At 41.3% G+C, this 27803-nt stretch overlaps 1 protein-coding gene across 2 annotated transcripts in view; it reads right to left on the minus strand.

Annotated features, from left to right (window-relative positions):
* Positions 1-267: 267 nt before the first annotated feature.
* AMIGO2 (adhesion molecule with Ig like domain 2) overlaps positions 268-27803 on the minus strand; it is a 29462-nt gene continuing 1926 nt past the window's right edge. The window contains exons 2-5 of one of the 2 annotated variants that reach the window (XM_083399845.1): positions 8816-10544; positions 6397-8703; positions 2166-6031; positions 268-1934 (exon numbers count right to left, since the gene is read on the minus strand). In XM_083399845.1, the coding sequence (XP_083255971.1) occupies positions 8924-10474 (1551 nt within the window). In that variant the 5' untranslated portion in view covers positions 10475-10544 and the 3' untranslated portion in view covers positions 268-1934; positions 2166-6031; positions 6397-8703; positions 8816-8923. Of the gene's footprint in view, positions 1935-2165; positions 6032-6396; positions 10545-27803 lie in introns of both variants that reach the window. The other variant, XM_083399844.1, reaches the window with a different exon arrangement.

Genomic DNA, 27803 nt, shown 5'->3' on the forward strand with positions numbered 1-27803 from the left:
TGCGGCTGGCCCCCCTGCACCCCCCATGCTATGCCACTGTCCACAGCTGACACAGGCCCAGTAAATTTACTTGAAGCAAGAGGAGTGACTAACTTCCCCGCCCTGTGTTTTAATCCACTTCTGCATTATGTTGCCACCCGCTGTTCTGGAGGCTGAAAATGCACATTTATTCATATTCCAAAAAAACTCCCATTGTGCGTGCTTGATAGAAGAGGTTGACATTCATTTAGAGAGACTGTTAACACTCAGCAAAGGTCACGACATCCATTAGATTTAATGGGAAAATATTTATTTCCAGTCAATTTAAATCATTCTACAAAGAAATACAAAAAAAGGTTTGTACAGAAAAAAAGAGCGTATGCAACACAAAGTGAGAATATAAACACAAGGAACTTGTGAAGACAATATCAACGCACCTGCTGTTTCTTCTTATAGCTGTTTGATCTTTTTAAAAGAGGGTAAGAAGCTGAAAATACATTAGAATGGGAAATAAATATTCTGCTTTCTTTATTGAAGCTCTCCGCTAATCCAAGGGTAAATTCAGGAATAATTTATCACAATTATACACAAAAAATATTCTGGTGTTTTGGATATTGGACTTAACTCCTAGCAATCTCTGGCTCAAATTAATGCTAGCACTTCATGGCTAGGATTTGAGCCTAGATCATGTGACATAGGGTGGCATTCCACTAAATGTTATTCAGAGTCGACCCATTGAAATTAATGAACATAATTAACTTAGGTCCCTTAATTTCAATAAGACTTAGTTGAAAACCACCCATTATAAAGAAAATGGTACATAAATAAAACGTTGCGTATGCATGCTGTAACTACTCAGTAAATACAACCGGGGGGGTTGAAATTCCAAAGTCAGAATTTATGGCTTTCATCTTAGTTTGAGACTCAATAATTTTTATTTAAGCACTATATGGGTGCCATGCCAAATGCTATCATCCCTGGACGTATGTACAGTTGCACATTTCCAGCATGGATATACCAATGTTCTTGTTGTGTGCAATAAACAGATCTTTTCTTTATTTTTTATTTGCACAAATACATGTCTTCATCTCAGAGAAATTACAGAGCAGTCTTCTGAATACCTGACCTCCATGTTTTAGAATAATGTAACACTTTGACAACATGTATCACGATTTTGCATTAGTAGGACAAAAATAAATAAAAATACATCCATGGAAAATTTTAGTCCTCAGAGAGTATGTCAAACAGATGCTTCAGGACCATAATAAAATACCTACAGGCAGCTACTACATCAAAGAGAAAACTCTGATCTACTGACATAGAACAGCTTTAGTCATGATGATACATCAAGTAGATTTACTAAGTCCAAGAAGGTAAGTTAAGCTGGTCTCCATGTTCAGCTCAGAGATTTATCAGCTGTGTTGCCTAAACCCTCTCTATCAATTTAGATGCCAGCACTAATTTCTATGGAGGTTGTGTTTTGGTCCTATTTAGCTAACTTAGTTTTACTGCTGGTGGGTTACATAAATGTGCTCTTTCATGGGACGAGTTGCATTTGCTTTACAGTTAGGAGATGGGTGAGATACACCGAGAGTTTGTATTTTGTTAATGGTGTTTCAGCATTTTTAAAAAATAATTTATCACTCTCATTCACATTCAAAACATTCCAGGGTGATGTTCAGCAATTCAATCAAATGATTCACATGCTGGATAAATAATAAAGTAAAATATAAAACCAGCAAATAAACATGGGGGTTTATCTGACACATTCATAGTTAGAACTGACCCACTGAAATAGTCCATTGACTAACTCAAGCCCATTGATTTCCATGGGTCTTCTCTGAGTATTATTTAATTGGATACAATCCCCAACAATGAAAAGAGGCAGACTGAAAACACATAAGAGCAAATTAAGACAGTTCCCACTAAGATATCATTAAAAAATACAGTGGTACCTCAGGTTAAGTACTTAATTCATTCCGGAGGTCCGTTCTTAACCTGAAACTGTTCTTAACCCGAAGCACCACTTTAGCTAATGGGGCCTCCCGCTGCCGCCACGCCGCCGGAGCATAATTTCTGTTCTCATCCTGAAGCAAAGTTCTTAGCCTGAAGCACTATTTCTGGGTTAGCGGAGTCTTTAACCTGAAGCGCATGTAACCTGAAGCGTATGTAACCCAAGGTACCACTGTAATTCAAAGCTGCAACCATTCATTTTCTACGCTGTCTGAGATTTATTGAATTTGTATACCATCTGAAGACCACAGGGCAGTCCACAGCATAAAATTACAAAATGAGAATAAATAATATAAAATAAACAAAAACCAACCAACAGCCGCCACTCCTGCAAACACCTTTAAAAGGCCATAGAATGTTTATCAGTCAAAGGCCTGGTTACAGAGAAACAGTTTTGCCTGACACCTAAAGATACATAATGAAGGCACCAGGCGAGCGTCCCTGGGGAGAGCATTCCACAAACAGGGAGCCACTGCAGAAAAGGCCTGCTCTTGTGTTGCCACCCTCCAGACCTTCAGTGGAGGAAGCACACAAAGAAGGACTACAGAAGATGATTGCAGGGTCCAGGTCGGACGCAAGGGCTGGCTGATGGAGGAGGGCATGACACATGGACAAGTTGCAGTACCAGTCCACCCCTAATGTCAAATTTACAGCTTTTAAATTGTTAGGAAATACCTGTATAGCAGTACACATCAAAGCAATGGCTAAAAGAAAGAGTGAAACCAAATACTTAACAATACTAATTAGCTCTTTAAAAAAAAAAGCAAGCTGACATGGGCTGTGTATAAGCATACACTGAAACAGAAATGAGCATGGGGTGGGTTTTTTGTTCTTATTTGTGCTGAGCCTGGCTTCTCTGCACCTTCGCAATTTATTTGTCAAGTGTCCTTGCTGACAACTCAATACTGACTGTGTCGTCAATCTTGTACGCTTCAGAAGAGCTCTCCAGCTTCGCTTTCAAAAGCGCTACATGTACATTCAATCAGTGAAATATTATTTAGTCCCCTCATTATTTAAAACAGGAAAATCAATGTTGCAAACCTGGTGATAAGGGATTGTCACCTCACAACTGCTCACCCAATCACAGCTGTGTACAATTCGGTTCTGTTACAAACTGGTGGAACACAATCTCTCTGAAATTTTGGGAAGAATGTGCTTCCAGAACAGCTGTACCATTGTGCCTGCGCTCAGAATATGTATAGTTGTAGACATCTATTTAGCAGAATTTGCATACCGCTTAACTCTAAAGACCTCTGTGAAACTTGCAAAAAATATAAAATGTACACTAAAATTATCAGTACAAGTCATAAGCTAAAAACAAGTTCAACATTCATCTGATCCAGCAAGCCTTTGATTATTCTTACAATTATTCCTCACTGCAGATTGAGCATCAGTCTCTTCTATGATATACAAAGCTATGCTACTGAAGTAACAATTAACTGAATGTGCTCAGCATAGCATATTTATTACAAGGGGCTGATTTTGAGGTTCATTTCCAGTTGTCATAACTGGACAACAACTTCAAGAGCCAGTGGTTATTTTATTCATGCTACTTTGCATTTTGTAATCATTTGGTGACTTAAAGCGATGGATTTTATCCTGCACAAGTCACACAGCAATGAATAGGACTTCTAAAGGGGTATAATCGGCTGTGCCCAACCTCTAGGAAGTAATGGCTTTTCTAACTAAAATACCCCAACCTATCAGTTAAAGACCAAATGCTAAAAGCTCAAACACTGCTGTTTCCACCAGTTTTCCATGACGAAAATACAAAATGTTCCTTCTTTACAATAACTCATTTCCTCCTTGCACAGTCCAATTTGTCCATGCACAGATGGCACACAGCAGCAAATCCTGCAACTATCTTTCTTTCTCTCTCCGTCAATAAAAAATAGATTCCTTAAGCAACGCTTTCTTATAAGGCTAGGTCATGCTCTTCCGAAGGTCAGCAGCAAATTCTTCATTATCCAGTGAGCCGGCTAGAACATTTTCCTTGACGATCTTCTGTCACACTTATGCAAAATGTCACAACTTGAGGGCTTATTTCTTTGTTTAGAGTATTTTTATACTGCCCTTTACCAGAACTGCTTCTAAGGTGCTTTAGACAATTAAGATATTAAAAGGCTGCAATTTTATACAAATTTACCCAGGTGTTAGATCCACTGAAAGCGATGGGATTTGTGTTGGCATAGATATGCATAGGAACGCGATGAATAACTATCAACTCACATGGTGAAACGAAAACAACACACAAAACACCAGAATGAATCTGTGCAACTGCCAAGGTTTTAAAAGGGTGGGAAAGTAAGGAGGAGGTTGCCTGGTGCCACAAACATGACCAAGGTTAGCATTAGGTAAGCCTGTCTGGAGAGCTTTTCCAGCAACACAGTGCCACAACTGAAAAGGCTCTCTCATTGATAGGCCCCGTTCTATGTCAAATAAGCATGGGATGACTTTGCCTGGAGGTGCTGTGTCCATAGATTGCAGGAAAATACTGGGCAAGGTTTCGCCCAGTATCTTCTCTGTGTGATGGGCACATGGGAAAAAGCTGTCCCATGAGCCCTTGCTGAAAAGGGGAGGGGAAAGCCTATATAAGGCTGCTTCCCTTGGAGCTTTGAGAGCTTCTTGTCCTCCCACCGTTGGGTTAGAGCCTTCACTGAGCAATTTTGGGTGACGGGTTGACAGGGCTGGAAATGAATTTTTCTCTCTCAACCTGATTGGCACTTGGCTGGGTATTTTTACGCCTTTCCCTCAGTGAAAATGTGGCTTTCTTTCGTTGTTTGTATGAGGGTGGAAATGGTCAGGATCAACATAGTATAGGGGGGCCCCAAATGGGCCTGAGGGGAGGACTGACCATGGCAAACCCAAACATGGGTTCAGTATTAGCCTGGTTGGAATCTGCACCCTGGTCCCCCAGTGAAACCTTGTTTGCTTGGCGTACACCACAGCAAGGTTCAACACTGGCTGCCTCCTGTCATACCAGTTTAGAGCGATCCAAACCCAGCAAATCCATTCCATCAACGTGGAACGATGAACTGATCTTGGGACCCAATGCCATGCCAACCCTTGCCCTGCCTGCTGCTGTCAATAGAGATTTGGTCTGCTTTTATCCCATCACCATTGTACAGTCTGGTTGCTTTGCTGCTCCCATGGGTCACATAATGTGCCTGCCTGGGCAATGCTTACATTGAAAACAACCAATTATTTTTATGCTTAGAAATTCAACACCCAACTTCCATTCTCAAATTGACACTTTTCCTCTGGCCTTCTCTAGTCTAATGCTGGACTACAACTCCCATCAGATCAAGCCAAATGTCATGCTCAGGAATGATGGGAGTTGTAGTACAGAATATTGAGGGGGTCAGATTGGGCAAGTACCGTATCTATACTTCTCATAATACACTAGGCTGTGATTTCATAGCTTGATGCAGGGTTGCGGGTGGCAAATAATGTCTGACACTTTGAATGCGGGATTCATGGATTCAACATAGCACATGAATTTTGTTCAAGTTCACAGGCTTTCAATATGTCATTCAAGCGTCAGCAAGGCAAAGCCTGCCAAACATTTGACAGCATCCATTTCATGCCTTCCCTGAAACGAAGATGGGGGAGTGTGTGGGCAAATTCTGCTACACCCAGTATCATCTTGTCCTTTGCTATCTAAATTGTTTCAATTTGAAATGATAAGCCATGCCTTGAGCACTTGAGAATCGAGAGCATGTTTTTATTTCAGCAACTTTTGGAGGACCAAAGCTGGTCTCCAGCTTGCAAAACTGATTACCCTATTTTGGTGTCCACTGCATTGAACTACAAACCTTTTTAGATCTACCTTGATCCACAAATGTTATTTAGATCTTTATGGCCAAGACAGTAAAAGTTTCCTTCGGCACCAGTATAAGCCCTTGATTATTCACCAAAGAAGAGACTGCAGCTAGTCAAAAAGGTTATTTCAAGATATTTTGATGCTGAATCAAAAAATTAGGTGAAGGTCATGGGGAATGTTGAGGAAAGGGGATGTTTAAAATTATATGTATTTACGCTGTGGGTGGCGCTGTGGGTAAAAGCCTCAGCGCCTAGGGCTTGCCGATCAAAAGGTCGGCGGTTCGAATCCCCGCGGTGGGGTGCGCTCCCGTCGCTCGGTCCCAGCGCCTGCCAACCTAGCACTTCGAAAGCACCCTTAAGTGCAAGTAGATAAATAGGGACCGCTTACTAGCGGGAAGATAAACGGCGTTCCGTGTGCGGCTCTGGCTCGCCAGAGCAGCGATGTCATACTGGCCACATGACCCGGAAGTGTCTTCGGACAGCGCTGGCCCCCGGCCTCTTTGAGTGAGATGGGCGCACAACCCTAGAGTCTGTCAAGACTGGCCCGTTCGGGCAGGGGTACCTTTACCTTTACCTTTTTACTTTAGATTTATAAGCTCCCATGTTGAACAAGTAGTCCTTAGTTATATTCACCAGAAGGAGCCCTGTGGGAGGTGAACCACTCTCAGCCCCATGTACAAGAAAAGGTGAAATGAAGCAAGGAAATCAGGAATTGTGTAAGTTGAGTACAGAGAGCTGATAACTATGTTGCTTGGGTATAGGCTGGATGCCCTTGCTTAGGACTAGGCGATATATCAATATATCATCCAAAACAGGTTTGAAGTCCATATTGTGATATCGGTTTCATAATTTTTGACCTGGCAATATATTGTGAATCATGAGTGCTATGCAAAAATCACAATGTGGGGGGAAACTGTAAAGCCAGCCAATACCTCTACATAGCTCCATCCTTATTTCAGACACTGTGATATATTGGCATATCGCGATGTGTAGCTGGTGATATATCACAAAGTTGAAAACCGGATATCACCCAGCCCTATGCTTGATCTTATGAACTGGTATGTGAGTCCTTCCAAGGCTCAAACTAAACAACCGCTGCCATCAGTGAAACATAGCTATTGGAACAGATCAGATCCAGGATGCTAGGACAGTACTTTATGCATAGAGCATCACAGGGTTAGTGAAACTTTGCCAGCCAGACATTAGACATCAAACACAACTTGATATAAAAGCTTCTCCTTGGCTCAGTTGAGGATGGAGAAGTGGGGGAGGACTGGGGAAAACTCATCCAAGGGTCATCCCAAAGGCATTTCAAGCGCCACACAGAACCATACATGAGAAATATTTGACAACAACCTTCATAAGATGATTGCAACTGGCAAGCAAAACACGAAGGCTGGCTTCTCCCAGTTCCCAAGGACACAATGCTACTGAAGCCTTGACTGAACAACCTATTCCATGTGCTGTTGCAGCAAAGTATACCTACTTGATCAGAGTGCAAAAAGTACAAACAACACTAAAATATTGGGGTGTTTGTTTTCTAGAAACAACACGGCTTTTTTTTTTTTTTGGTAGTCTATTTTATAACAAAAACCATACTAAAGCAGATGGAAATCACTATAAAGGCCTAATCCTACAAAATTCTAGTTCTTCTGCTAGGAATGGAAAATTCTCGAAACTGATAAGCCTAGAAATAAGTACTTAATTGACGCTTTCTATATCAAACCACAAAATGCAAATTTCATTACATCGTCATTTATATGCCTGTAAATTGATACATTGCAATTTATATGCCTGTAAATTAGTACATTAATATGTTCTGAAAAACCTGCCGAATTATTCCGATTCTTCTAAGTAAGGCTGCAATCCGGGAAATTGGATGCAAACAGGTTCCCCCATCAGCTGTAGAAGGCAATGTCCGGACACGCCAGCCATTTCATCGCTGATAATGAGAAGGCCTGGCTGCTCCTGCTGGATTCAATTTGGGATTGGTGGTTTCCATTATGGCTCTCAGCAAAAGTGTTCAAAGTGCAGTAGCTCATATACAAAACATCTAATTGCACAAACCCTGGTTCCTTTACTTCCAAACGAATCCTCTGCATTCCTCTTTTAAGATATTCTGTCCTCAAGCCACACACCACATATGCAAGTTTCAGAATAAGTAGGTAGGCTGAAGTGGCCACATTCCAGAAGCAACATAGCTCCTGTCTCTTTAAGAATGGTGAGGAACCCAGATATTCCAAAGGTGCAGCTTCTCCCATCTCTGTGCACTGGTGGGGAAACTTTACCTGCTGAACATCGCTCTGGCTCCAATTTCTTAATAGGACCAAAGCGCTGACCCTTTTGAGAGAAAAGCATTAAAGGCTAAAGTGGTTTATAGATCGTAACTTTGGACAAGTGTTTTCTGTCAAAGTTTTCATATAGTGAAAGTTTATTTATACCGCATAATCATACATTCGGTTACTGGCTACTGAATCTCTAGTATTCAGAAGGAGATGACAGCTCCCCTCCCCCCAAAATCACAAAGCTTAGGTCATAATTTATACAAAAGCCCATTCTGAAATATTTCTGTTGTATCACTTCCTTTGTTTCTGTTATGTGCTCAGTGCCTAAAGGCAGAAACCAGAAGTTTAGTAAATGGCTATTTCTCTCTTTCCCTATCAATCTAAGCTCTAGGAGCCATATTGATTGTGGTTCTGATCCCTGATAATTACAATTGCACAAATTCTATACAGCTACGCAGCCAAGGATCTAATCTGCTGGGAAGCTCTCCAATACAAGCTTCACTGAAGTGAATGGGAGAGGTGAACAAACGCCACTCATTGAACGGCACTCACATGCCTGTAAGCACAGAAATTGAAACAGCAGTGGCATCTGCCATGATGTGGCCTCTTCAAAGCAGAGAGCTGCAAAAGCCATCTAGCAAAGTGTTCCTCCCCAGCACTGGTCCAGGTTTACAGAATGAAGGGCATGTAGCCACCACCTATCAGAACGAACTCACCATTTCTTTTGGTTTGAAAGAGTTTCCCCTATTCTTTTAAGATTGGCTAGAGGCAGGACAGCTAGTTGTTGAAAGAGTTAGCCATACAATGCGAATGCAGGCAGGAAGCTAAGAGGATGGCATGAAAGGCGTGTCCGAAAACACCGAGTTCATGGAATCGGATTCCGATTTCGTTCGGGGAGTTTTTAGGATACTTTCTGCAATGATGTTCTCACCAGGAAACATCCTTACTTTCCCATTCTGTCCCGGCTTCGGCTCCTTCACGGGCTCAAGGAACACCACCCTCTTGCCGCTGCTGGCTTTTTTCTCATCAGCTGGAAGGTCCAGGGGAGGATTCGAGGTCAATATGGAGGCATGTGGGTTACTTTGGCTTGGCTGCCTTTTTCTTCTCTTGGACCTGCACCGGCAAGGGCACGGCGTCAGGTAGAGGTAAAGGAGGACCAAGATAATGCTGGCTACACAAGCGGCGAGGGTGGTGAAAGCCGTGTTGAAGGTTTCGTGGGAGTGAGACCGGTCCACGGTGAAATTGCTCACATTGATCCTCACCTCGATGGTCTCATTCAACAGTCTTTTCCTGTTTATTGCAATGCAGGAATAAAGTCCAGCATCCTCATACTGGACCTCGTCGATTTCCAGACTCCCATTGAGAAATACTCTGAAGTGATCAATATCTTTGCTGGGCTCCAAAAACTGATTGTCTGGGCTGATCCAAACAAAGTGGGTGCCTGCATCGCTGATTTTAGTGTCGCAAGGTACGATCAGCCTCTCCCCAAGTTGAGCTTCCTGAATAAAGCCAAACGCATGGAAAGAGCCATTGATGGTGCTTTCTGAGCAATTCAAGTAGTTGTCGTGCAATAAGGGCAGTTTATTCATATTGGAGCCTGACCGCAACACGCATGTGTACTCAGCCTTGAAATCCTCCACCGAGCTGAAGTGTCTAAGATACCAGAAGTTTAGCATGGAGTAAAGTGTGCAGTCACAGTAAAAGGGGTTCCCATGAAGATAGATCCCACTAAGATGTCTAGCCGGCACTAAGCTCATGTAGTGAATGGGTATCGACTGGATTTGGTTGTAAGAAATGTCTAAGAGCACAAGTTCGGAGAGTTTGCGTTTCCCAATGTACAAGTCTATCGGGAACTGGGAGAGAGAATTGTAACTCAAATAGAGCTTCTGCAATTTGTGTATCCCTCCAAAAGCAGCAGAATCGACATGGGCAATGTGATTGTTGTACAGCAACAAAATCTCCAGAACTCTCAGTTCCTGGAAGACAGGACTGCCAAGCGACCTCAAGCTGTTGGACGACAAGTCAAGGTACTTGATATTTGGAGTCGCGGAAAAGCTTCCTGTGGAGATACTCGTGATGCCATTGTGGCTGACGATGAGGGTGGCCAGTTTATCAAGCAACACTGGCATCCAGTCGTGATCCAAAATCCCAATTCGGTTGTGACTGAGATCCAATCTTTTTGTGTGCTTGAAGAGCGTTGCGGGCACTCTTGAGAGGTTCTTACCGGTGCAGCTCACGATGTCGCTGGCACAAATGCAAGCGGCAGGACACATCGCAGAGGCACTGTGGCATACGCTTACGGCGACGACCAAGAGGCATATCAGTTTCTTGTAGTTCACGTGAAGAGCTGAAATGGTGTGCCAAACCGAAGACATGACTGTGTTTTAGCCGTCTCCCAGTGCTCCTTGCCACACTTTATACATGTAGTTAGCTTTGCGCCGGTCGCTGTTAAGAGAAACAGAAAGAATATTAATCTCTACAAATCACCCAACGTCTCACAGTGGCATGGCTGTCACCAGAAAACATTTCAGTGTTGTTCAGGGTGGGAGGGAGACAGGAGTCTGTGTAGCTATCGTTTCCTTACATGAGTGAGCTATCCCATAGCTTTCCTGAACCAATTTTAGGGTATGGCGCTAATTTTTATAAATCAAAATAGTTTCTAAACTTGATATCTGCCAATTTACATTACTCTCCAGTTTGACTGCCCATCTCTTTGCAAGGCCTAGCATTACACACCATGTCATTTTGTATTTCTCTTTCAAACTCTATGGGTTTTCTCGAATGCAGAGCTGAGCGCACATTGTCTCAAAGCTAAAAGCCTGGTACCAAACATCTGACTGGGTCAATGTGCGTTTTTTCTTCCAGCCACTGGTGCATGGATGAATCAAAACGACATCTTGAAAAGAAGTAAAACAGGTTACTAGGATAAATATTTTGTAAACAAACAATAGTGGGTACTACCACAGTATTTGATGCAACACATTGCTCTTTCCTGAGATCCTGTTATACCTTTTTTTTTCAGGGGATGGCCCCAAATAGACACAGATATGCACTTGATTGAACAGGAATAGTCAAGATGCCAAACATACGAAGGCTTATTCATATGCTCCTGAGAAGAATGTAATCTGTGGGTAGGGATGGAGAGAAATTCAATTCAGTTCACATAGGAAGCTGAATTTATCAGATTTGCACTTTCTGATCCAATATGAGAACAGAAACAGCCATACTTTAAAATTCCCAATAATCTGAATTTTGCGATGCTGTTTCTCATTTTTAAAAAATGCACGTATTGTGAATGTGTGCATAAAAAATGAATATTTGGCTAGAAATAACCAAGAACGTGCCTTAGGAGAAACTGCTTGCAAAATGTGTACATCAATGTGTGCACACAAAAATATATTCATTAGGAGAAAATTTCACTAAAATGCTGAATAATTTTCATGATTAAGATTAAAATGAAAATTCGTAAATGTGGAGAACCAAATTTAAGACTGGGAAAAATGAGGAACGTAAAGAAATGGAATTGACAGATCCTTTCATCCCTACCTGTGGGCATATTCGAATTGGTTTCCCATATGGGTGACCTAGATGAAATCCTGGTATCCTAGCTGGCAATGCCAGCGTCCCAGGAGATCCAGTGTTAGATTTCCACTAATGCCTACCCTGGGCAAGCAAGTTCAAATGATTGTACAGCTACCCAAAGCCCAGTTCTTGTGGAAGTGTTTTTTGTAGGTTGAAATATATGATCATATTGCTGCCCTCCCTATGTAGTTAGTTTGCACATACAGTGGTACCTTGGGTTACATACGCTTCAGGTTACAGACTCCGCTAACCCAGAAATATTACCTCAGGTTAAGAACTTTGCTTCAGGATGAGAACAGAAATCGTGCTCCAGCGGCACAGTGGCAGCGGGAGGCCCATTAGCTAAAGTGGTGCTTCAGGTTAAGAACAATTTCACGTTAAGAACGTACCTCCGGAACAAATTAAGTACTTAACCCGAGGTACCACTGTACTTGGCAGATGTTTTGCTGCTATTGTCTGCTATTGTCTGCTTTATATTCTTCTGCAACCACAGGCAGTCTTTGTTTCATGGTATTAGGGTCACTTTGAGGGGAGAAGGGTGAAGGATAAGATCGGAATTAAAAGCTACCTTTACAAGATTGTTCCCTATTGCTTCAACAAGCAATGACAGCAAAAAGTGAATGATAATGTGAGTTTACAGTGTAAGAAAAAATGTGTGTTCTTAGAAGGCTTGGGCTCCCTTAAATATGCCTGCACTGCTAAGTGACTTATTATTATGAAGCACCAACACAGAACAGCCTGGTTATTTTTTCTTCTTCTCCATTGCCTAGCAACTTGCATCATAAGCAAAAGATACCTCCTGATTAGGTAACACTGTTACTCTGCACCTTGTGGAAATTCTGAACCAGACAGTATACATTTGCAAATAGCATTCTTTTACTATAACAAACTAACTTCAAGTGCCAAAATCTCGCAGATTCATTTGTGCTGCATCCTTAGGGTTCCAATGGTCAATTCCGGCATTATCAGTTTTTTGACTGAAGTTTCAGTCCACTTTTACAACTTAACCTATATTTGTAATGCCTAATAATGGTTTGGTGATCATAAAACATCCATGTATAAAATTCTAAAATGTATACAAATAAACAGCCATGTAAAAATATGTAATAAGTATTTTAATTTGGGTTTCTTCCCACTAAATAGTGCCATTCACCACTCTAAGTTTCATTCTGTATTGTGTATCTAGTATGTTTCAGCTGTATTTATCATTCTCATGGGCTTATCCTCAAGATTATCCTGTGATATGGGTCACTACTGTTTCCACATTACAGATGGGTAGCAAAGGTCTTGTTTACCCATCACCACGAGTGCTACTCACTTGATAAAAAGACTGACTGCCATTCCCCCTATATTCACTGGCAAAAATGTGTTCACACAGGACTTGCACACCTCTAGAGGTCCTTCCTCACACAACCTCCCCCTTGTCTAACATGAAAGGAAGATATTCAGGTGAAGTCTCTGTGCTGTTGAAAACCACTGCAAAAACAAACAAATACGCACGCTTTTGCATTCACACAATCAATATCACATCAGTTTAGCCCAAAGACTGCAGATTCTCAAGAGGTCCTCAGAACCCAAAACAAGATTAAGAACACAATCCTTTCCCTCAAGCAGGACATGAGTGCAATATCCATCTCCTGCCCCAGACTGGTATTTAGGGGCATACAGCCCATGACCGTAGTGTTTATGAAAATAAGTCTAAAAAATGGCAGCAGCTGAAACTCTGGTTTGGAAACTATTCTGTTCATAGTTTGCATGGCTTCCTCCTACCCCACTCACAGAAAGCTACGTTTATAGTAAAAATCCAAGCTTCCCTCTCCATTTCAACTATATTTGTTCAAATGATATTCTTTTAATGTTCATAACCTTGACACTAGAAGCCACAAGTATTGAAATGCTAGTGTTCTTGTGAATTGCTATTGCAGAATTTGAAATAATGTTGACTTTGTTAGCAAAATAATCACAAATGTACTTATAATTAAAATGTTCAAATCCAATAGAGCTTGGGGATGTTTTAAGAAAGGATCAAAATGCCAGTCTTACATTTGTACATTTTGGCTCAATCCCCAAAATTCTGTATTTTCCCCATTTTAAATCTTCTTCAAATGAGAATAATTAAGTGTTAACAACAAATATCTATGTTTACCCATCTGTTTTGAATTTTCTACATGGATAATAAAGAAAAATGTGTTTGGTCTAAATATAAGGGTGATTTCTTCTGCGCCCTAATATGAAATAAGTGGGAGGGAGAGAAAATAAAAGTTGGCAATTTTAGTTGTTAGACTCACAGAAAACACACTGGATTTTATTGTTTTATCTTTTTGTAAACAGCTTTGAGGTTTTCTATAATCTAGCAGTGTATCAATTTTATGAAATAGGATAGAAAGGTCTTCTGCTAGGATACTCTACCCCCCCCACCCAATAAAAACAATTTTTTTAGTTGTATTGTAAATGAATCAGGAATATTATGGCTTTTTTCCACTGCATTGTTGGAGGGAACTAGATGACTCAAATGTGCATCAGGAGTTTTTCCTTTTTTAAAAAAAAAAATATGGATGCAAACCCATCTGCAGCAAACAATTCTCTTATTATGGGCCTTTTAAGATAAATACTGTAGGTGTTACAACCAAACAACATTTAATAATAGTAATAATAATAATAATCATTCCTGTCACTCAAACAATGGCTTCTTTATTACAAGAAATTGAAGGATTATTCACACCCACATCCACAGAGAGAGGGGTGGCGGTGATTAAAGCCTAGCATTGTAAAATTCAAATAATATTTGGACTTGGTGTTCTAGATAAATTAAATACAAGTAAAATAATATTTGGGCTTTTTAAATGCTGTGCAGTCATACCTCTTGTTAAGTTTGCTTCCAGTTAAATCTTTTCAGGTTGCGTCCCACGGCGACCCAGAAGTACCAGAAAGGGTTACTTCCGGGTTTCACTGCTTGCGCAGACGCTCAAAATGACGTCACGCACATGCACAGAGGGACGCAGGTGGCGCTGTGGGTTAAAGCCTCAGCACCTAGGACTTGCCGATCAAAAGGTTGGCGGTTCGAATCCCCACGGCGGGGTGAGCTCCCGTCTTTCGGTCCCAGCGCCTGCCAACCTAGCAGTTCGAAAGCACCCTCGGGTGCAAGTAGATAAATAGGGACCGCTTACTAGCGGGAAGGTAAACGGCGTTCCGTGTGCGGCTCTGGCTTGCCAGAGCAGCGATGTCACGCTGGCCACGTGACCCGGAAGTGTCTGCGGACAGCGCTGGCTCCCAGCCTTTAGAGTGAGATGAGCGCACAACCCTAGAGTCTGGCAAGACTGGCCCGTACGGGCAGGGGTACCTTTACCTTTACTTTACTACATGCACAGAAGCGGCGAATCGTGACCCGCGCACGCTCAGACGCAGGTTGCGTTCTGCTCATGTTGCAAACGGGGCTGTGGAATGGACCCCTTTCACAACCAGAGGTACCACTGTATAACCAGGAATGGGTGTGTGGGTGTTATCATCCCCACAATGCTGATGCAAATGAAACATTCACCTGGAGAGATCTGTCATGAGCCTCTTTTCTTTTTCTGGCACACTGGATTAGACAGATCTGGGAAAGGTTGGTACTGGATCATCCTGCTTTGTGGAAGAGTTGGGCAGCTCTATGGAGTTTCTTATCCCCTTTAAATATTCTACTTGTAATGCTGTTGGCTTTTGTTAAGAAAGGTACCCAAAACGATTATTCTGACTGTAAATTCTATGACAGAGGCCTGCTTTGTCCTACACTCCTACGTTAGGATATTAGTGTATTAACATGCCACTCTGAAATACTAATGGAGAGTACATAATACCTTTTGAGGTTGCCAACTATGAAGCAGGACTTTTAGAAATTGGTATAACACTTCTGTAATTCCGCACCAAGTTAAGCTAAATTCAGCATCACAGAAACTCAAATTATGAACATGCGGTAAACATCTCAAACACCTGTTTAAGATCCTAGGCAAAAGATGGTTCTTCTAACATTCCAACACAGACTAGACAAGGAGTAGCCAATGAGGTGCCCTCTTGATGTTGATGAACTACATCTCCCAGCAGCCCGAGTCAACATGGCCAACAAGAGTTGTAGCCCAATGTGGGGCACCATATTGGCTGCCTCTGCACTCAACTTAGGAAAAAACTGAATCCAAATTAGGGCAATGCAGATGCAGGCTCCATTAGTTCTCAGTAAAAACCACCAAGTCTCACGACATGTCAAAGACTTAACAAATTCATTCTGGCATGAAGTATCGCAGACATGGGTGTGGGGTTTGAGGAATGGAAACAGTGGCGTCAGAGGAGAATGAAATACAGATTGTGTTAATTACATTCAAGCTTAAAGGTGGAAAGATGGGCAGTGAGGGTGGACATTAAGAGGAATGGGGACAGGCAGGACTGGAACACTCAATCCTTTCTTTTCTCCAGCTCATGAAATCTGATAGTCATTTGGGGATTGGGAGGGGGGGATAGAGAGCATTAATGGAGAGGAGGACTAAGGATCTGTGCTGAGCCATTATCCCCAGAACAAACTGAGATCCACCTTCATTTTCCTCCAGTTTATGCAGTTCAAGAGGCACTGAGCTCTTGGAAATTCAGGACTTTGGTTCAAATGGAGCTTTCATGAAATTTTGATTACCAACCAAGCAGGAACAATTCAGTGTGATAGGCTAAGTTTGAGCTGTTTCTATGTTTCTGGCTACAACTAAAATAGAAAATTTCCTAGACAACCATTCTGCATGAATCTTAGTTAGGAAGAATTTTTAGATGGGTAGTTAAATCAACCATGCCCTAATCATTTGGATTGTTTATTAGACACAAATTGACTTCTATCAACAGGCATGGTACTGGTTGCATTAAGAAACATGCAGTTACAAACATTATGTTTTGAGTGCTACTTTGCTCTGTGTTAGTTTTGCCCAAGTATTCACATTTTTAAGTGTTTAATAAGCAACCTGCATGCCACATCACACTTTCCAAATGATCTGCTGATCCTTTCTTTTCTTTTCCCAACAGTGGCAGTAAACAAGCAACCAACACCGGCCAATGAGTTACCTAGTAATAACAAGGATGTGCATGCCACCAAGACATGCTAACAAACACATTATTAAAAACAAAATCAGCAGCCCAAATGAGGTACTGAGAGTCACAAAGAACATGAAGACTTACAGCAGAAAATTAGGGGCAAGCTCACCCTGCCCACCCATTTAATTGGATAGAGGAAATAGGCTATCCTCTTGTCATGAGTTGCCAGATCTAGAAACTGAAGGTGTCAGGTCTGTTTTCCACTGGTCTATGTGGTGACTCACCTAGGACTGCAGGTTATAAGTTCCCATAGGCTGTGATTTGCTCTCAGGCTCCAGTGTGAATCACAAAGCCAAGCAGCCCATTTGCTTCATTTGATCTTGTATGGCAATAGAAGCCTCTAAGTCAGACTGGGAGGCATTATATGCTGCTTGTTTGCAGGATTTCTTCTTAAGCCACAATTCCAGAGACTTGTGTCTCTTAATTTGCAGTCTGTGCCTCTTGTGGTAGCCAACGGTTGCCTCCTCCAGTTTTCTCTGATGTCCCAATGCAGAAAATGCTGGTGGGGTATTTGTGTGAAAGGTATAATGGGGACAGGTTGGGGAAAGAATTCTTGCAAATGTCCCTCTTTCCATCAGAGACGAGGAGAATTTAAGCAGATGTTCACCCCTTCATAAGCCTTCCCTCCAGTTTCTAGAACCACATATCAAAAAACAATAGTGTCCCATGAGTGCTACATTTAATGCTCAGGGTTATGAAGATTTGTTGACATTTAAACATATTCGATCAGTTGCTTCAAAACTTTGGGATGACCACTGTCACTGATCTTGAAAACTCCTGTTCTCTAAGACCCTTCTCAAAAGTATGCTGCCAGTAGCAGTGAATCCAGGGGGCAACATGGGTTTATGACTTTTTATATTTGCTATATTGTGTACTTGGGAAGAATGATTCTTTGCTTCTAAATTTTAAACCAAGGAGAAAATACTCTCCACTTTTGAAAAGAACAGACCTAGCGTGTAACCAGATTATAGCATGGTACTGATTACTTATTCAGAAATTACTCTAATGTCCCATCAAATTGCTTCAGGATGGCAGTATATCTCCAATCTAATTTTAATGTCACATCAGCACTAAAAAATAGGGTCAGCCAAGAGGCAACTATCAAGTCCAACAGCACCCAGTAAGTTTGCTAACCAACAGTTTTCTCATATATGATGTTGCCAGAACCCTTTAAGAAACCCCGAAAAATCTCTGAATTGCTTCTGAACATCATTAACACAAAATGGAAAGTGGAAGATTACAAAATCTAATGTAAATATTCATCAGTTATGGGTTCCCCTCAAATAAGAATATAAAAGAGGAAATTCAAACACCATTCTCAGTACAGTGGTAACTTGGATTAAGAACAGCTTAATTTATGAACAACTTGGATTAAGAACACTGCAAACCCGGAAGTAGGTGTTTTGGTTTGTGAACTTTGCCTTGGAAGCAGAACATGTTCCCTTTCCTGTTGAGTGTGTTCCATTTGTAAATTGAGTCCTCCGCTGCTATGGGAAAGCACGCCTTGGTTTAAGAACACTTTGGTTTAAGAACGGACTTCCAGAATGGATTAAGTTTGCAGATCAAGATACCACTGTATCACTGATGAAAAAGGAAGGGGATTCTAACCCAATGTTAAAGGTAAAGGTAAAAGTACCCCTGCCCGTACGGGCCAGTCTTGACAGACTCTAGGGTTGTGCGCCCATCTCACTCAAAGAGGCCAAGGGCCAGCGCTGTCCGAAGACACTTCCGGGTCACGTGGCCAGCGTGACATTGCTGCTCTGGCGAGCCAGAGCCGCACACGGAAACGCCGTTTACCTTCCCGCTAGTAAGCGGTCCCTATTTATCTACTTGCACCCAGGGGTGCTTTCGAACTGCTAGGTTGGCAGGCGCTGGGACCGAACAGCAGGAGCGCACCCCGCCACGGGGATTCGAACCACCGACCTTTCGATCGGCAAGCCCTAGGCACTGAGGCTTTAACCCACAGCGCCACCCGCGTCCCTAACCCAATGTTAGAAACCCATTAAAAGCAGAACAGCCTCCATTATTGGCTAGAATAATGAAGTTACTGCTTCACAAGCTTTTGTGACCCTTAAGATAAATACTGTTTATGACTATTTACCTATTTCTGTTTTTTATTTGTCAGCTACTTTAAGGATTCTATATACTTAAAAAGTTGGATATTAGCTCTCTAAACACTGTGCTCCATTTCTGATGTTCAGATGGTGAGCACCATTGCATACACATTCAAAACATTGCTGTGCATGCACACACACGCGACAGAGAGATCAGCAGGGCTGTGTGAATGCCAAGTTTTGTAGCAGTACAAAAAAAACTTTAGAAGAGAAATCCTAGAGGGAGGACCCTCAAAACAATCCAATGAGTACTGAGTGTGCCCAGCAGTCATGAAATTCTGATTAACTGTAGGGGGACAATAATATTTATTTTAAAAAATCAGAAAAGAGGTGGTGGTGGAAAAGAGTGGTTGAATTCCTGAAAAGAACACTCCATATCGCAACATCTTGACACAGCTCCCACTTTGTAAACAAAGAAAACTGAGATACCTACATGTAGGCTGTACCATATGACCAAATGCTTCTCTAGGCAAGAAAAACAAGGTAAAAAACCCCTACCTAGAAAATTAGATGCTGGTGAACTGGACTGTAATCTAGCATGCTCCCTGTCATACAAGCTTTTCTGTTTACAGAGAGCAACATTCAATTATGTGAGCCCTCATCTGGAATCCGAAATGATGCAGCCTAGAGGAAGTGGACAGTACATTTTAAAATGAATCTTCCTGTGAGCCCACAGGGCCTGCTCCTTGCTTACTGGCCCATTTCTACCTGGTCTGAGAGGATGGGGGCTAGACTGACTACAGCTGCAAAAGCTGCTGCTGAAAGTGCCAGAAATAATTCATCGAGGGCCCTGCTCATCTGTCTTATTTTCACCTGGCCTGACTCCAGCTACAAAAGGCTGCTTATGCTGTGCTGGATGTCAAAAGCCGCTTTTGAAGGTGCTTTACTGTGAGTCCTGCTCCCTGCTTGGCTGGCCTACAAAGGCTGCCCCTCAAAGTGTCATCGGATTGCAAGTCCCACAAGAGCTGTTCACCTGGCCTATTGTGATCTGGCCTGAAAAGGCGAGACCTTGACTGACTCTAGCTACAAAGGCTGCTTCTGCTGTAGAGAGCAGCAGGGTGGGCTGTCACTTGTTGCTGATGTCAGGATTTAGTTTTGGAAATGCATTGTTTTTGCTGTTAATCTGAAGTATTTTCTGGTATTTTTGTTGATGGACCTTGGGAATTATCAAAGGACTGTTTAATGTTTATTTATTAACAGATGATATGTTATCATTGGTTTATCAATTACCGGTTTTTTTGCTCTATAAGACTCACTTTTTCCCTCCTAAAAAGTAAGGGGAAATGTGTGTGCTTCTTATGGAGAGAATGCAGGCTTCGCAGCTATCCCAGAAGCCAGAACAGCAAGAGGGATTGCTGCTTTCGCTGCGAAGCGATCCCTCTTGCTGTTCTGTCTTCTGAGATTCTGAATATTTTTTTTCTTGTTTTCCTCCTCCAAAAACTAGGTGCGTCTCTTGTGGTCTGGTGCGTGAAAAATAGAGTGAAAAATACGGTATATGGCTATTTTAACTTCATGACCTAGATTTAAGTTACTTTGTTTTCATTGTCCTTGTTGCTTTTTTGTTTTGTTCTACTTGGCTGTGTCCCAGGGAAAAATAAGAATGAGCTCACATTGATAACATATATTTAAAGCACATGCCCCCCCCCCAAATCCTGGGAGCTGTAGTTTAAGGGTGTTTGGAATTGTAGTTCTGTGGGGGGGGGGGGATTACAGTTTCCAAGAGTCTTTGGGGGAAGCTAGGTGCTTTAAACACATGGTGTGGGTGTGACTTAATTTAATTCACGCATTACTTTTGCATTACAAACAGCCACTTAGCATTTCTAGAAAACTATTTTGATTTCTTTGCAATGTTAAACGTATTATATTTGTTAAAGCTTAGGGTCAAGTTCAAGGTGCCACCCTTTTGCATTCCTGACATTTAGGGTTAAAACTGTTCAACAGAGAGAAACAAAGAATTTTTGAGCTGTAGGTAGGATGGTATTTTGGGGGGTAATTGCATATGGTGTTTACCCTTTGGCCAATAAATGGAAATATAAGATATTGCTTGGGATATTTGAGGAATTCACTTGATAAGCATTTTAAAGAGAAACTAAGCTGACTGACTCTTCATAAAGTAATATGTGGATCCTTCAGATCTCACTTCTAATCTTGCACTATAGTTCTTGGAGAAAAAAATAGTACTAAAAAAATGTGTATGAAAATTATCTCATATACCATGGCTGGAAAAATAATGCTTCTCTGAGTGAGATATTACAAGAAGCCATACCTGTCACTGTAGACAGTACTAGGCTAAACAGCCACCGCCTAGTCCCATACATGGAAACCTATGGTTTCCAGCAGTTTTCCTTAGGTGAAAGCAAAAATACACATAAAAAGCACAGTGAAAATTTAAAGCCTAATTTGGGAATGAGGAAAAGATGAAATGTCACAGAGGAAGATACGAAATGTAATTATTGCAATAGGTTGACTAAAATATATTTTTGGACTGAATTATTCTCCAGAAATTTACCTCTGCAGTCACAATGACAGTATTATTGGGAAGGGGGCAAAAAAACTCACCAGGATGTTTAGAATGCACTAATCCTTGTCAGAAGAATCAGCATGCTATTTCTCGAACGCTGCATTAGTGAACGACTGAATCCTGGAACAGGGCTTTGTAGGGAAGTGATTAAGGATACTACTATGAATTTATGTCAAAGCCAGATAGAGGAGCAGATTCAAGTCTGTTCAACTAAAATGTCATGAAAGGCCAGGCAGATTCTTTTTACAAATTCCTTGACTGCAGTATGTTAACTCCGCAAGGGCATGCTGCTGGTTTCATCCAAGAGGGATGTTCAGGCACCAGAAAACCCTAGCTTAATATTCAGATGTAGGGATCATTACTGGTGATTACACGAAAAAGGACAAAAGGTCAGCAACTCATAATGCTATCTTGTCATCCCTTTCAACCACATGGCTAGCTCCAGCAAGCCAAAAAACATTTTATAAACAGAGAATCTAAGAGGTATGAAATGCCAGGATCACTTCTGATCCTAAACCACTAAGGTTGAGGTTGATTGCACCAAATTTAATATAATTTATGTCATCAAACAAATAAAAATGGCCTGCACATATTTTAAACATCTATTACTGAGCCCAAAGTATCCCAGATGCCTGCCATTCATTAATAATAATAATAATAATAATAATAATAATAATAATAATATACCCAGGAAGCTAAAACTCATGTTTCTAATCTCTTCTGTTATAACAATTGGGCAAGTCTGCATAAAAGAAGAAAAACCAAAGCTATCTTCCACATTGCCTTAAATATCCGTAATCTACAAAGCACTGATACACTGCTTAATTCACTGGTTCAAGCAGTTACAGACAGCATTCATAGTTAGGTATTTGGGGGGGGGGCACGCAAGAGGCAGAGAGATGTGATGCTAACATAGGGAAATGATTTAGCATAGTTTACATGCCAACAGTGACTAGTTTTCAGTACACCAAGCATTCATGTTTGCAATAGGTGAAACACACAGCTTGTCCGCTCTCATTTACTGTGATACTTCCAAAGACTGCCTGAGTCATAGCTGTATTGAGTAAAGCAATAACATTTTGTGCCACCACCTTGAAGACCAACAAGATAAACACCCCAAGATATTTGAAAGGAAAGGAGCAGAAAAATAATGAAGAATGAAACTGTGGGTGAGTCATTCCCGTGACTGAGAAACTGGTCCGTTGCCTACCCTGGATTCCCCCAAAGGAGAAGGTTTGAAGTTTGAGGGTTCTTCTGCATCCAGGAATTGCATGTCAGCAATTGCATCTGGTTTGGCAGCTGCAGGCATTCATGGATTGGGAAAGCCTTGCCACAGTAGTTCATGGTTTAACTTGGTTACTTCTAAGACTGCATTGCTGCAATGCGCTCCATGTGGGTCTTCCCTTATGCTTGACCCAGAAGCTACAGTTAGTGAAGAATGCTGCAGAACACTTGCTGACAGGAATGAGGGCTTGTCAACATACAACACCTCTGCTCGGAGATTTGCATTGGTTGCCTATTTGCTACTGGGTCAACCTGGGACCAGTTTGTCTTGCAAAACTTTCAAGCAGCAGCCCCTGGATTCTTAGGAATCAAGCTTTGGGTTGATTCTTACAAATCAAGCTCTGAAAAATAAGTTCTGGATTTCAAATGTGAAAAACACCTATCTAGGGCACAGACTACTTCCCTGGTTTATTATATAAGGTATTCTTTTAAAAAGCACAAAAAACACCTCCATTCTTTAACGAAGAGTACTGCTATAGTTTTACTCTAGTTCCTGTGTTGCATTACCCTCTGAGCTGTAAGAACAAAACCAAAAACACAGTTTGATATTTCACAACCAATCATAAACAACTCTGCTAATGACTGTTGAGGATAGAATCTCAGGAGAAAACCCCCTGTATGGTTTTATCTACATACAGAGACTGTGAAATGCAGGTTTTGTGTTTCAAAACACAAGGAGCTGAATGCTGCAGCTTCTGCGCTCTGTATAAGGTTTCTGTCTCTATTGGACACACAGAAAAATAGAGATTATCCTCCATTCATGCTTTTCAAGCTGTGTGGCCATTCCTATTCCAAAATCCTCTTCACAGATGGAAACAATACTTTAGGAAGGGGCTTTCCAGTTTTTGGCACTATTTAAAGCCTGTTAGTACAGTAATGATATTTTCAGAGAAAAACTCGTATTCTGGAGGAAGCCCAGAGTTCTTACATGGGTTCCATTTCCCCAGGCCTACTTTTCCTCCTTCAGTCAATAATCTCAATATTGCTGGGTTGATTAGAAGATTTCTTTTGGGGGATTTATTCTGCAATCCTACTTTCTTGAGTCACAGCAGCTGCAACTAAATCCACAATGCTGACAAACCTCCAAATTGTGACGGCATTGAAATCCCATAATGTTAAAAGTCAGCCCATGCACTGCACCCCAGCCTTCTCTAGTCTGGTGCTCTGCAGATGTTGCGGGACTCCAGCACCCATCTGCCCCAGCCAGCTTGGTCAATGCGGAGTTTATTTATTAAGGTTTTTTTTTATATCACCCATTCCCCACAACAGTCACAAACAACAAAATATAATATAGAATACAATTATTAAAGCCAACTTCAAATAAAATGCTTAGGGTTGTCTCTGGTGTTAGACATACTCAGAGTAGACCCATTGAAATCAATTGACATTACTCACTTGGGTCCATTAATTCAAATGGATCTACTCCAAAATAAGTTGGATACAACTCATTCATAACTATTATAATAGCAGCATCATACTTAAAACGGAGGGTGAAGATCTCTAGAAGACATCACCTCTAGAAGGCTGGCAGGAGAGAGACATCCTCACCTTTCACAGCAAATATGTTGTGGAGGCAAGATGCAAATGAAGCCCCACCAAAATGACTCTTTCAAGGGTCACTACACTGCTCACATCATTCAGAGCAGGGAACACAAAGAGAACCTTACCTACTGATCATAGGCACATAGATAGTCCAAAATATCTGGAGGGTGCTAGGCTGAGGAACACCAGCCTACATCATTGTAATTATTCAGCTTAAAGAGGGAGAGGACAAGTAGGCAAGTTCCCAAATGGGTTTATGGCCATCCTAGTCCTTCAATGCCTGAGTCTAGAACCCCTGAGTCTAGATTCATGTATTGAAAAGTTGTATGGTATGAACGTGGCCAAAGTAGTGTCCCTCCATCACTTCTGTGTGGTACTGCTATACCGGTTACATAACTCAATGTCATGTACCTTGGAAAATAATAGCCACAGACAGTGCTATTTTTCTAGAAAAAGAAGCGCCAGAACTCACCATGAATGCCTTCCTTGTTCTCTTGTAATGGCAATCCACACAGAGGTACAGTTGACTTGCAGGCCTCATTTGTGATCTACTCAACATGGGATGTGCAAAACATCTCTGAGGCCGCACATCTTGAGACAAGAGAAATACGGATGGCAACAATTCATGAGAAATGGCTGTAACAGTTGCTGGCTGTTGGTTGGTTGGTTGTGTCCTCACGAAACACCCTGCATGCTTTGAGCCAGCTGCCCAAGTCTGCCATCACTGGTAGTCCCCCTGGTGTCTACATATGGAGAGCCACTTGTGGCTGAAGACAAAATAGTCGTTCAATAGCAGGAATTGCACTGAAATTCTTTCAGCCACTTATGTTCTGCTTCAAATACCCAGGGCTTCCCCCACCCCACCCTGAAAGAAAGAATACATCAGAAATGTAGGACAGGACAGCTATGATAAAGCTATTCTATTTAACTTTCACTTGAAATTGTTGCTAAGCTATTTCTGCAGCTGGACTTTAAAAGAGAAGCATATGGTTAGATCGTGGATGGGGAAGCTATGGCCCTCCAGATGTCATTGAACTCTCATCAGCCACCATGTCCACTGATCAGGGATGACTGATCAGCACTACAGCTTCTTCACCCTCAAGATAAATGAAGTTCAAAAGAGAGGCTTCCAACAGCTTAAGGAAAGGACAGCTGGTGCCACACCCTTCAGATGCACTACAACTCCCATGTTCCCTGTCCATTGGCTATGCTGGCTAGAGCTGATGGGACCATCTAGAGCAGCCTTTCTCAACCTGTGGGTCCCCATATATTGTGGAACTACAACTCCCATCACCCCTAGCTAGCAAGGCCAGAGCTCAGGGATGATGGGAGTTGTAGTCCAACATCATCTGGGGACCCACAGGTTGAGAACCGCTGATCTAGAAGTCACCGTGTTGACAACCCATAGCTGCCTTAGGCAGTCAGCCAGAAAAGTTTCATATAATTTTATGATAATACTAAGGCAAAAACAGTGATGCATTTCTTACGAAAATATTCTCTGTGCCTTTGCAAGTCCTTGTAGAAAAATAAAACAGAAAGATTTCCATCTGATTCTTTAACAGCCAGGCATTCCAAATCAGGCTCCTGGTTTTGAACCGAGTCCAACTTTCTAGTAATGTTAATGGATATGAGTAATAATTACATATCTTCTTCTTTGTAAGTCACTTTGAGAGAGCTGTTTTTGCTGAAAAGTGACCAATATGTTTATTAAATAAACACAAAAATAAAGGCAGATGTGAATAAAAAGGGCATTTTAGACAGCACAAGTATGTTGTGATAAAAAGCAAAAAGGCAAATGAATTAAACTACCAGAAGGTATTGAGGGGTTGGAGACTTCCCTACCAATAGACATGATTTGACAAATCCATGGGAAGTAAGAGAAAAGTTAAAGAAACTATGGATCCAATGCTTTTAACAAAAGGAAACCATCCTGCTCTTTTAATTATGTCTAATGTTGTTTTTTTAAAAAAGGAAAGAGAAGAATAATTACACACCCTATACAGGCCTCACCAGAAATGCTATTTCCTCTTTGGGACACCTTCCAAAAAACAATGTAACCAATTTAGAATTTAACCAGATGCCGGCAACAATGATAAGCAAATCTTTGGGATACATTATCAAGCTGGAGAATTACCCAGCCAAAGTTTGATATTAATTCATTGATTTCCACAGGAGTATTAAGCACTTGCTGAAATCTCTCTCCCTTAAACTGCTTAACTGGTTGGATTACGAGGTTTCTTGTTCTCTATTCACCCATTCTATGCCTACAGAATCTCTTAATCATGCTTTGCTAAGGAATACATTATTTGAAATTACACGCAAACATTGACTCTGTGAGAATGTATTTGATTATTGTGCATTATTTTGAACTTGGTATTTTGCTTGATTTGAAGTATTTAGCAAAAAGAATGGTTTGCTGTGCCTGAAGAGATTTTATATGCATATGTCTCCATGCTGATCAGGATGAATGTTAAGGTTCTAATGGAGCATTGTATATTCAGTTATGATAATAATATAGGATAACAAGCATGGTTCAGCATGTTACGTTGGGGTGGGGGAATAACCTCCCTAGTTTTCAAATTGTGGCAATCCACTGCATTTGATATAGTGACTGATTTGATCATCCCTGCCTGATGAAAAAATAAACCCAAGTGGCTGATATCCAGTCACATAGAAAAATTATGCTAAACCACAAGAATCTGAACTATGTTTTGATTCCCGCATAGGGATCTTAATAGCTATTTAATGCAGTGTTTATCAAGCAATTACAAGTTGATTAATCACATGGATCTTAATCAATTAATCAACTGCATTTAAATACAGAACCTTTATGAGAAAAGTTCCGTCTACTTGCTCCCCTGCATATAACTTACTCAAACAACTGGATAAAATAAAAGCTACCACCCCTTGTTTGAAGGGAATATTGTCTTTCATATGCTATTTCTCATTATACTTGAACCAGGGTACAAAATGTTCCCTTCAAGATTCCAGTTGATCTAGGTCTAAGCAAAGATAGTGACATTGATTTCAACTGACTCAATTGCTTGTTGTTCTTATTGCTAGAAGAAAAGCCATAATGGTTTCATTCCAAAATGTCTGATAGCTTCGGATAAAAATGGGAAGAAAGTCATCTGATTATTCTCCCTTAACCTTGGCACAAGGAAGGAGAGGGTCCATCTGTACAACCTGCCCAGTCATTTGCTCTTCCATATCAGCCCTTGCCAATTAGCTGAGGGACGAATTTTAATCTTTAAACTATAATTTTAATTCTTAAACTATAGGCTGCAGTTTGAGCATGCTTACTTGAAAGGATGGTCCATGGGCAATCAATGGGACCTTTCCTTAGGGAAAGGTGTCTACTTGGGACTGTGGAGTTAACTGATAAATCTACCAAGCAAATTCCAAAAAAGCTTGCAGCCATATTTTACTTCGAAGCCATTACTTTGTATCATCTCACAAATAAAAAGAAATGAAAGGTTGTATCCAAGGCATACTCAGAAGTAGACCTCAGAAGACCTACTGAATTCAATGGACTTACATTAGCCACTCCCTGGCTTT

Source organism: Podarcis tiliguerta (assembly GCF_965153285.1).
Source record: "Podarcis tiliguerta genome assembly, chromosome: 10".
Taxonomy (NCBI): Eukaryota; Metazoa; Chordata; class Lepidosauria; order Squamata; family Lacertidae; genus Podarcis; species Podarcis tiliguerta.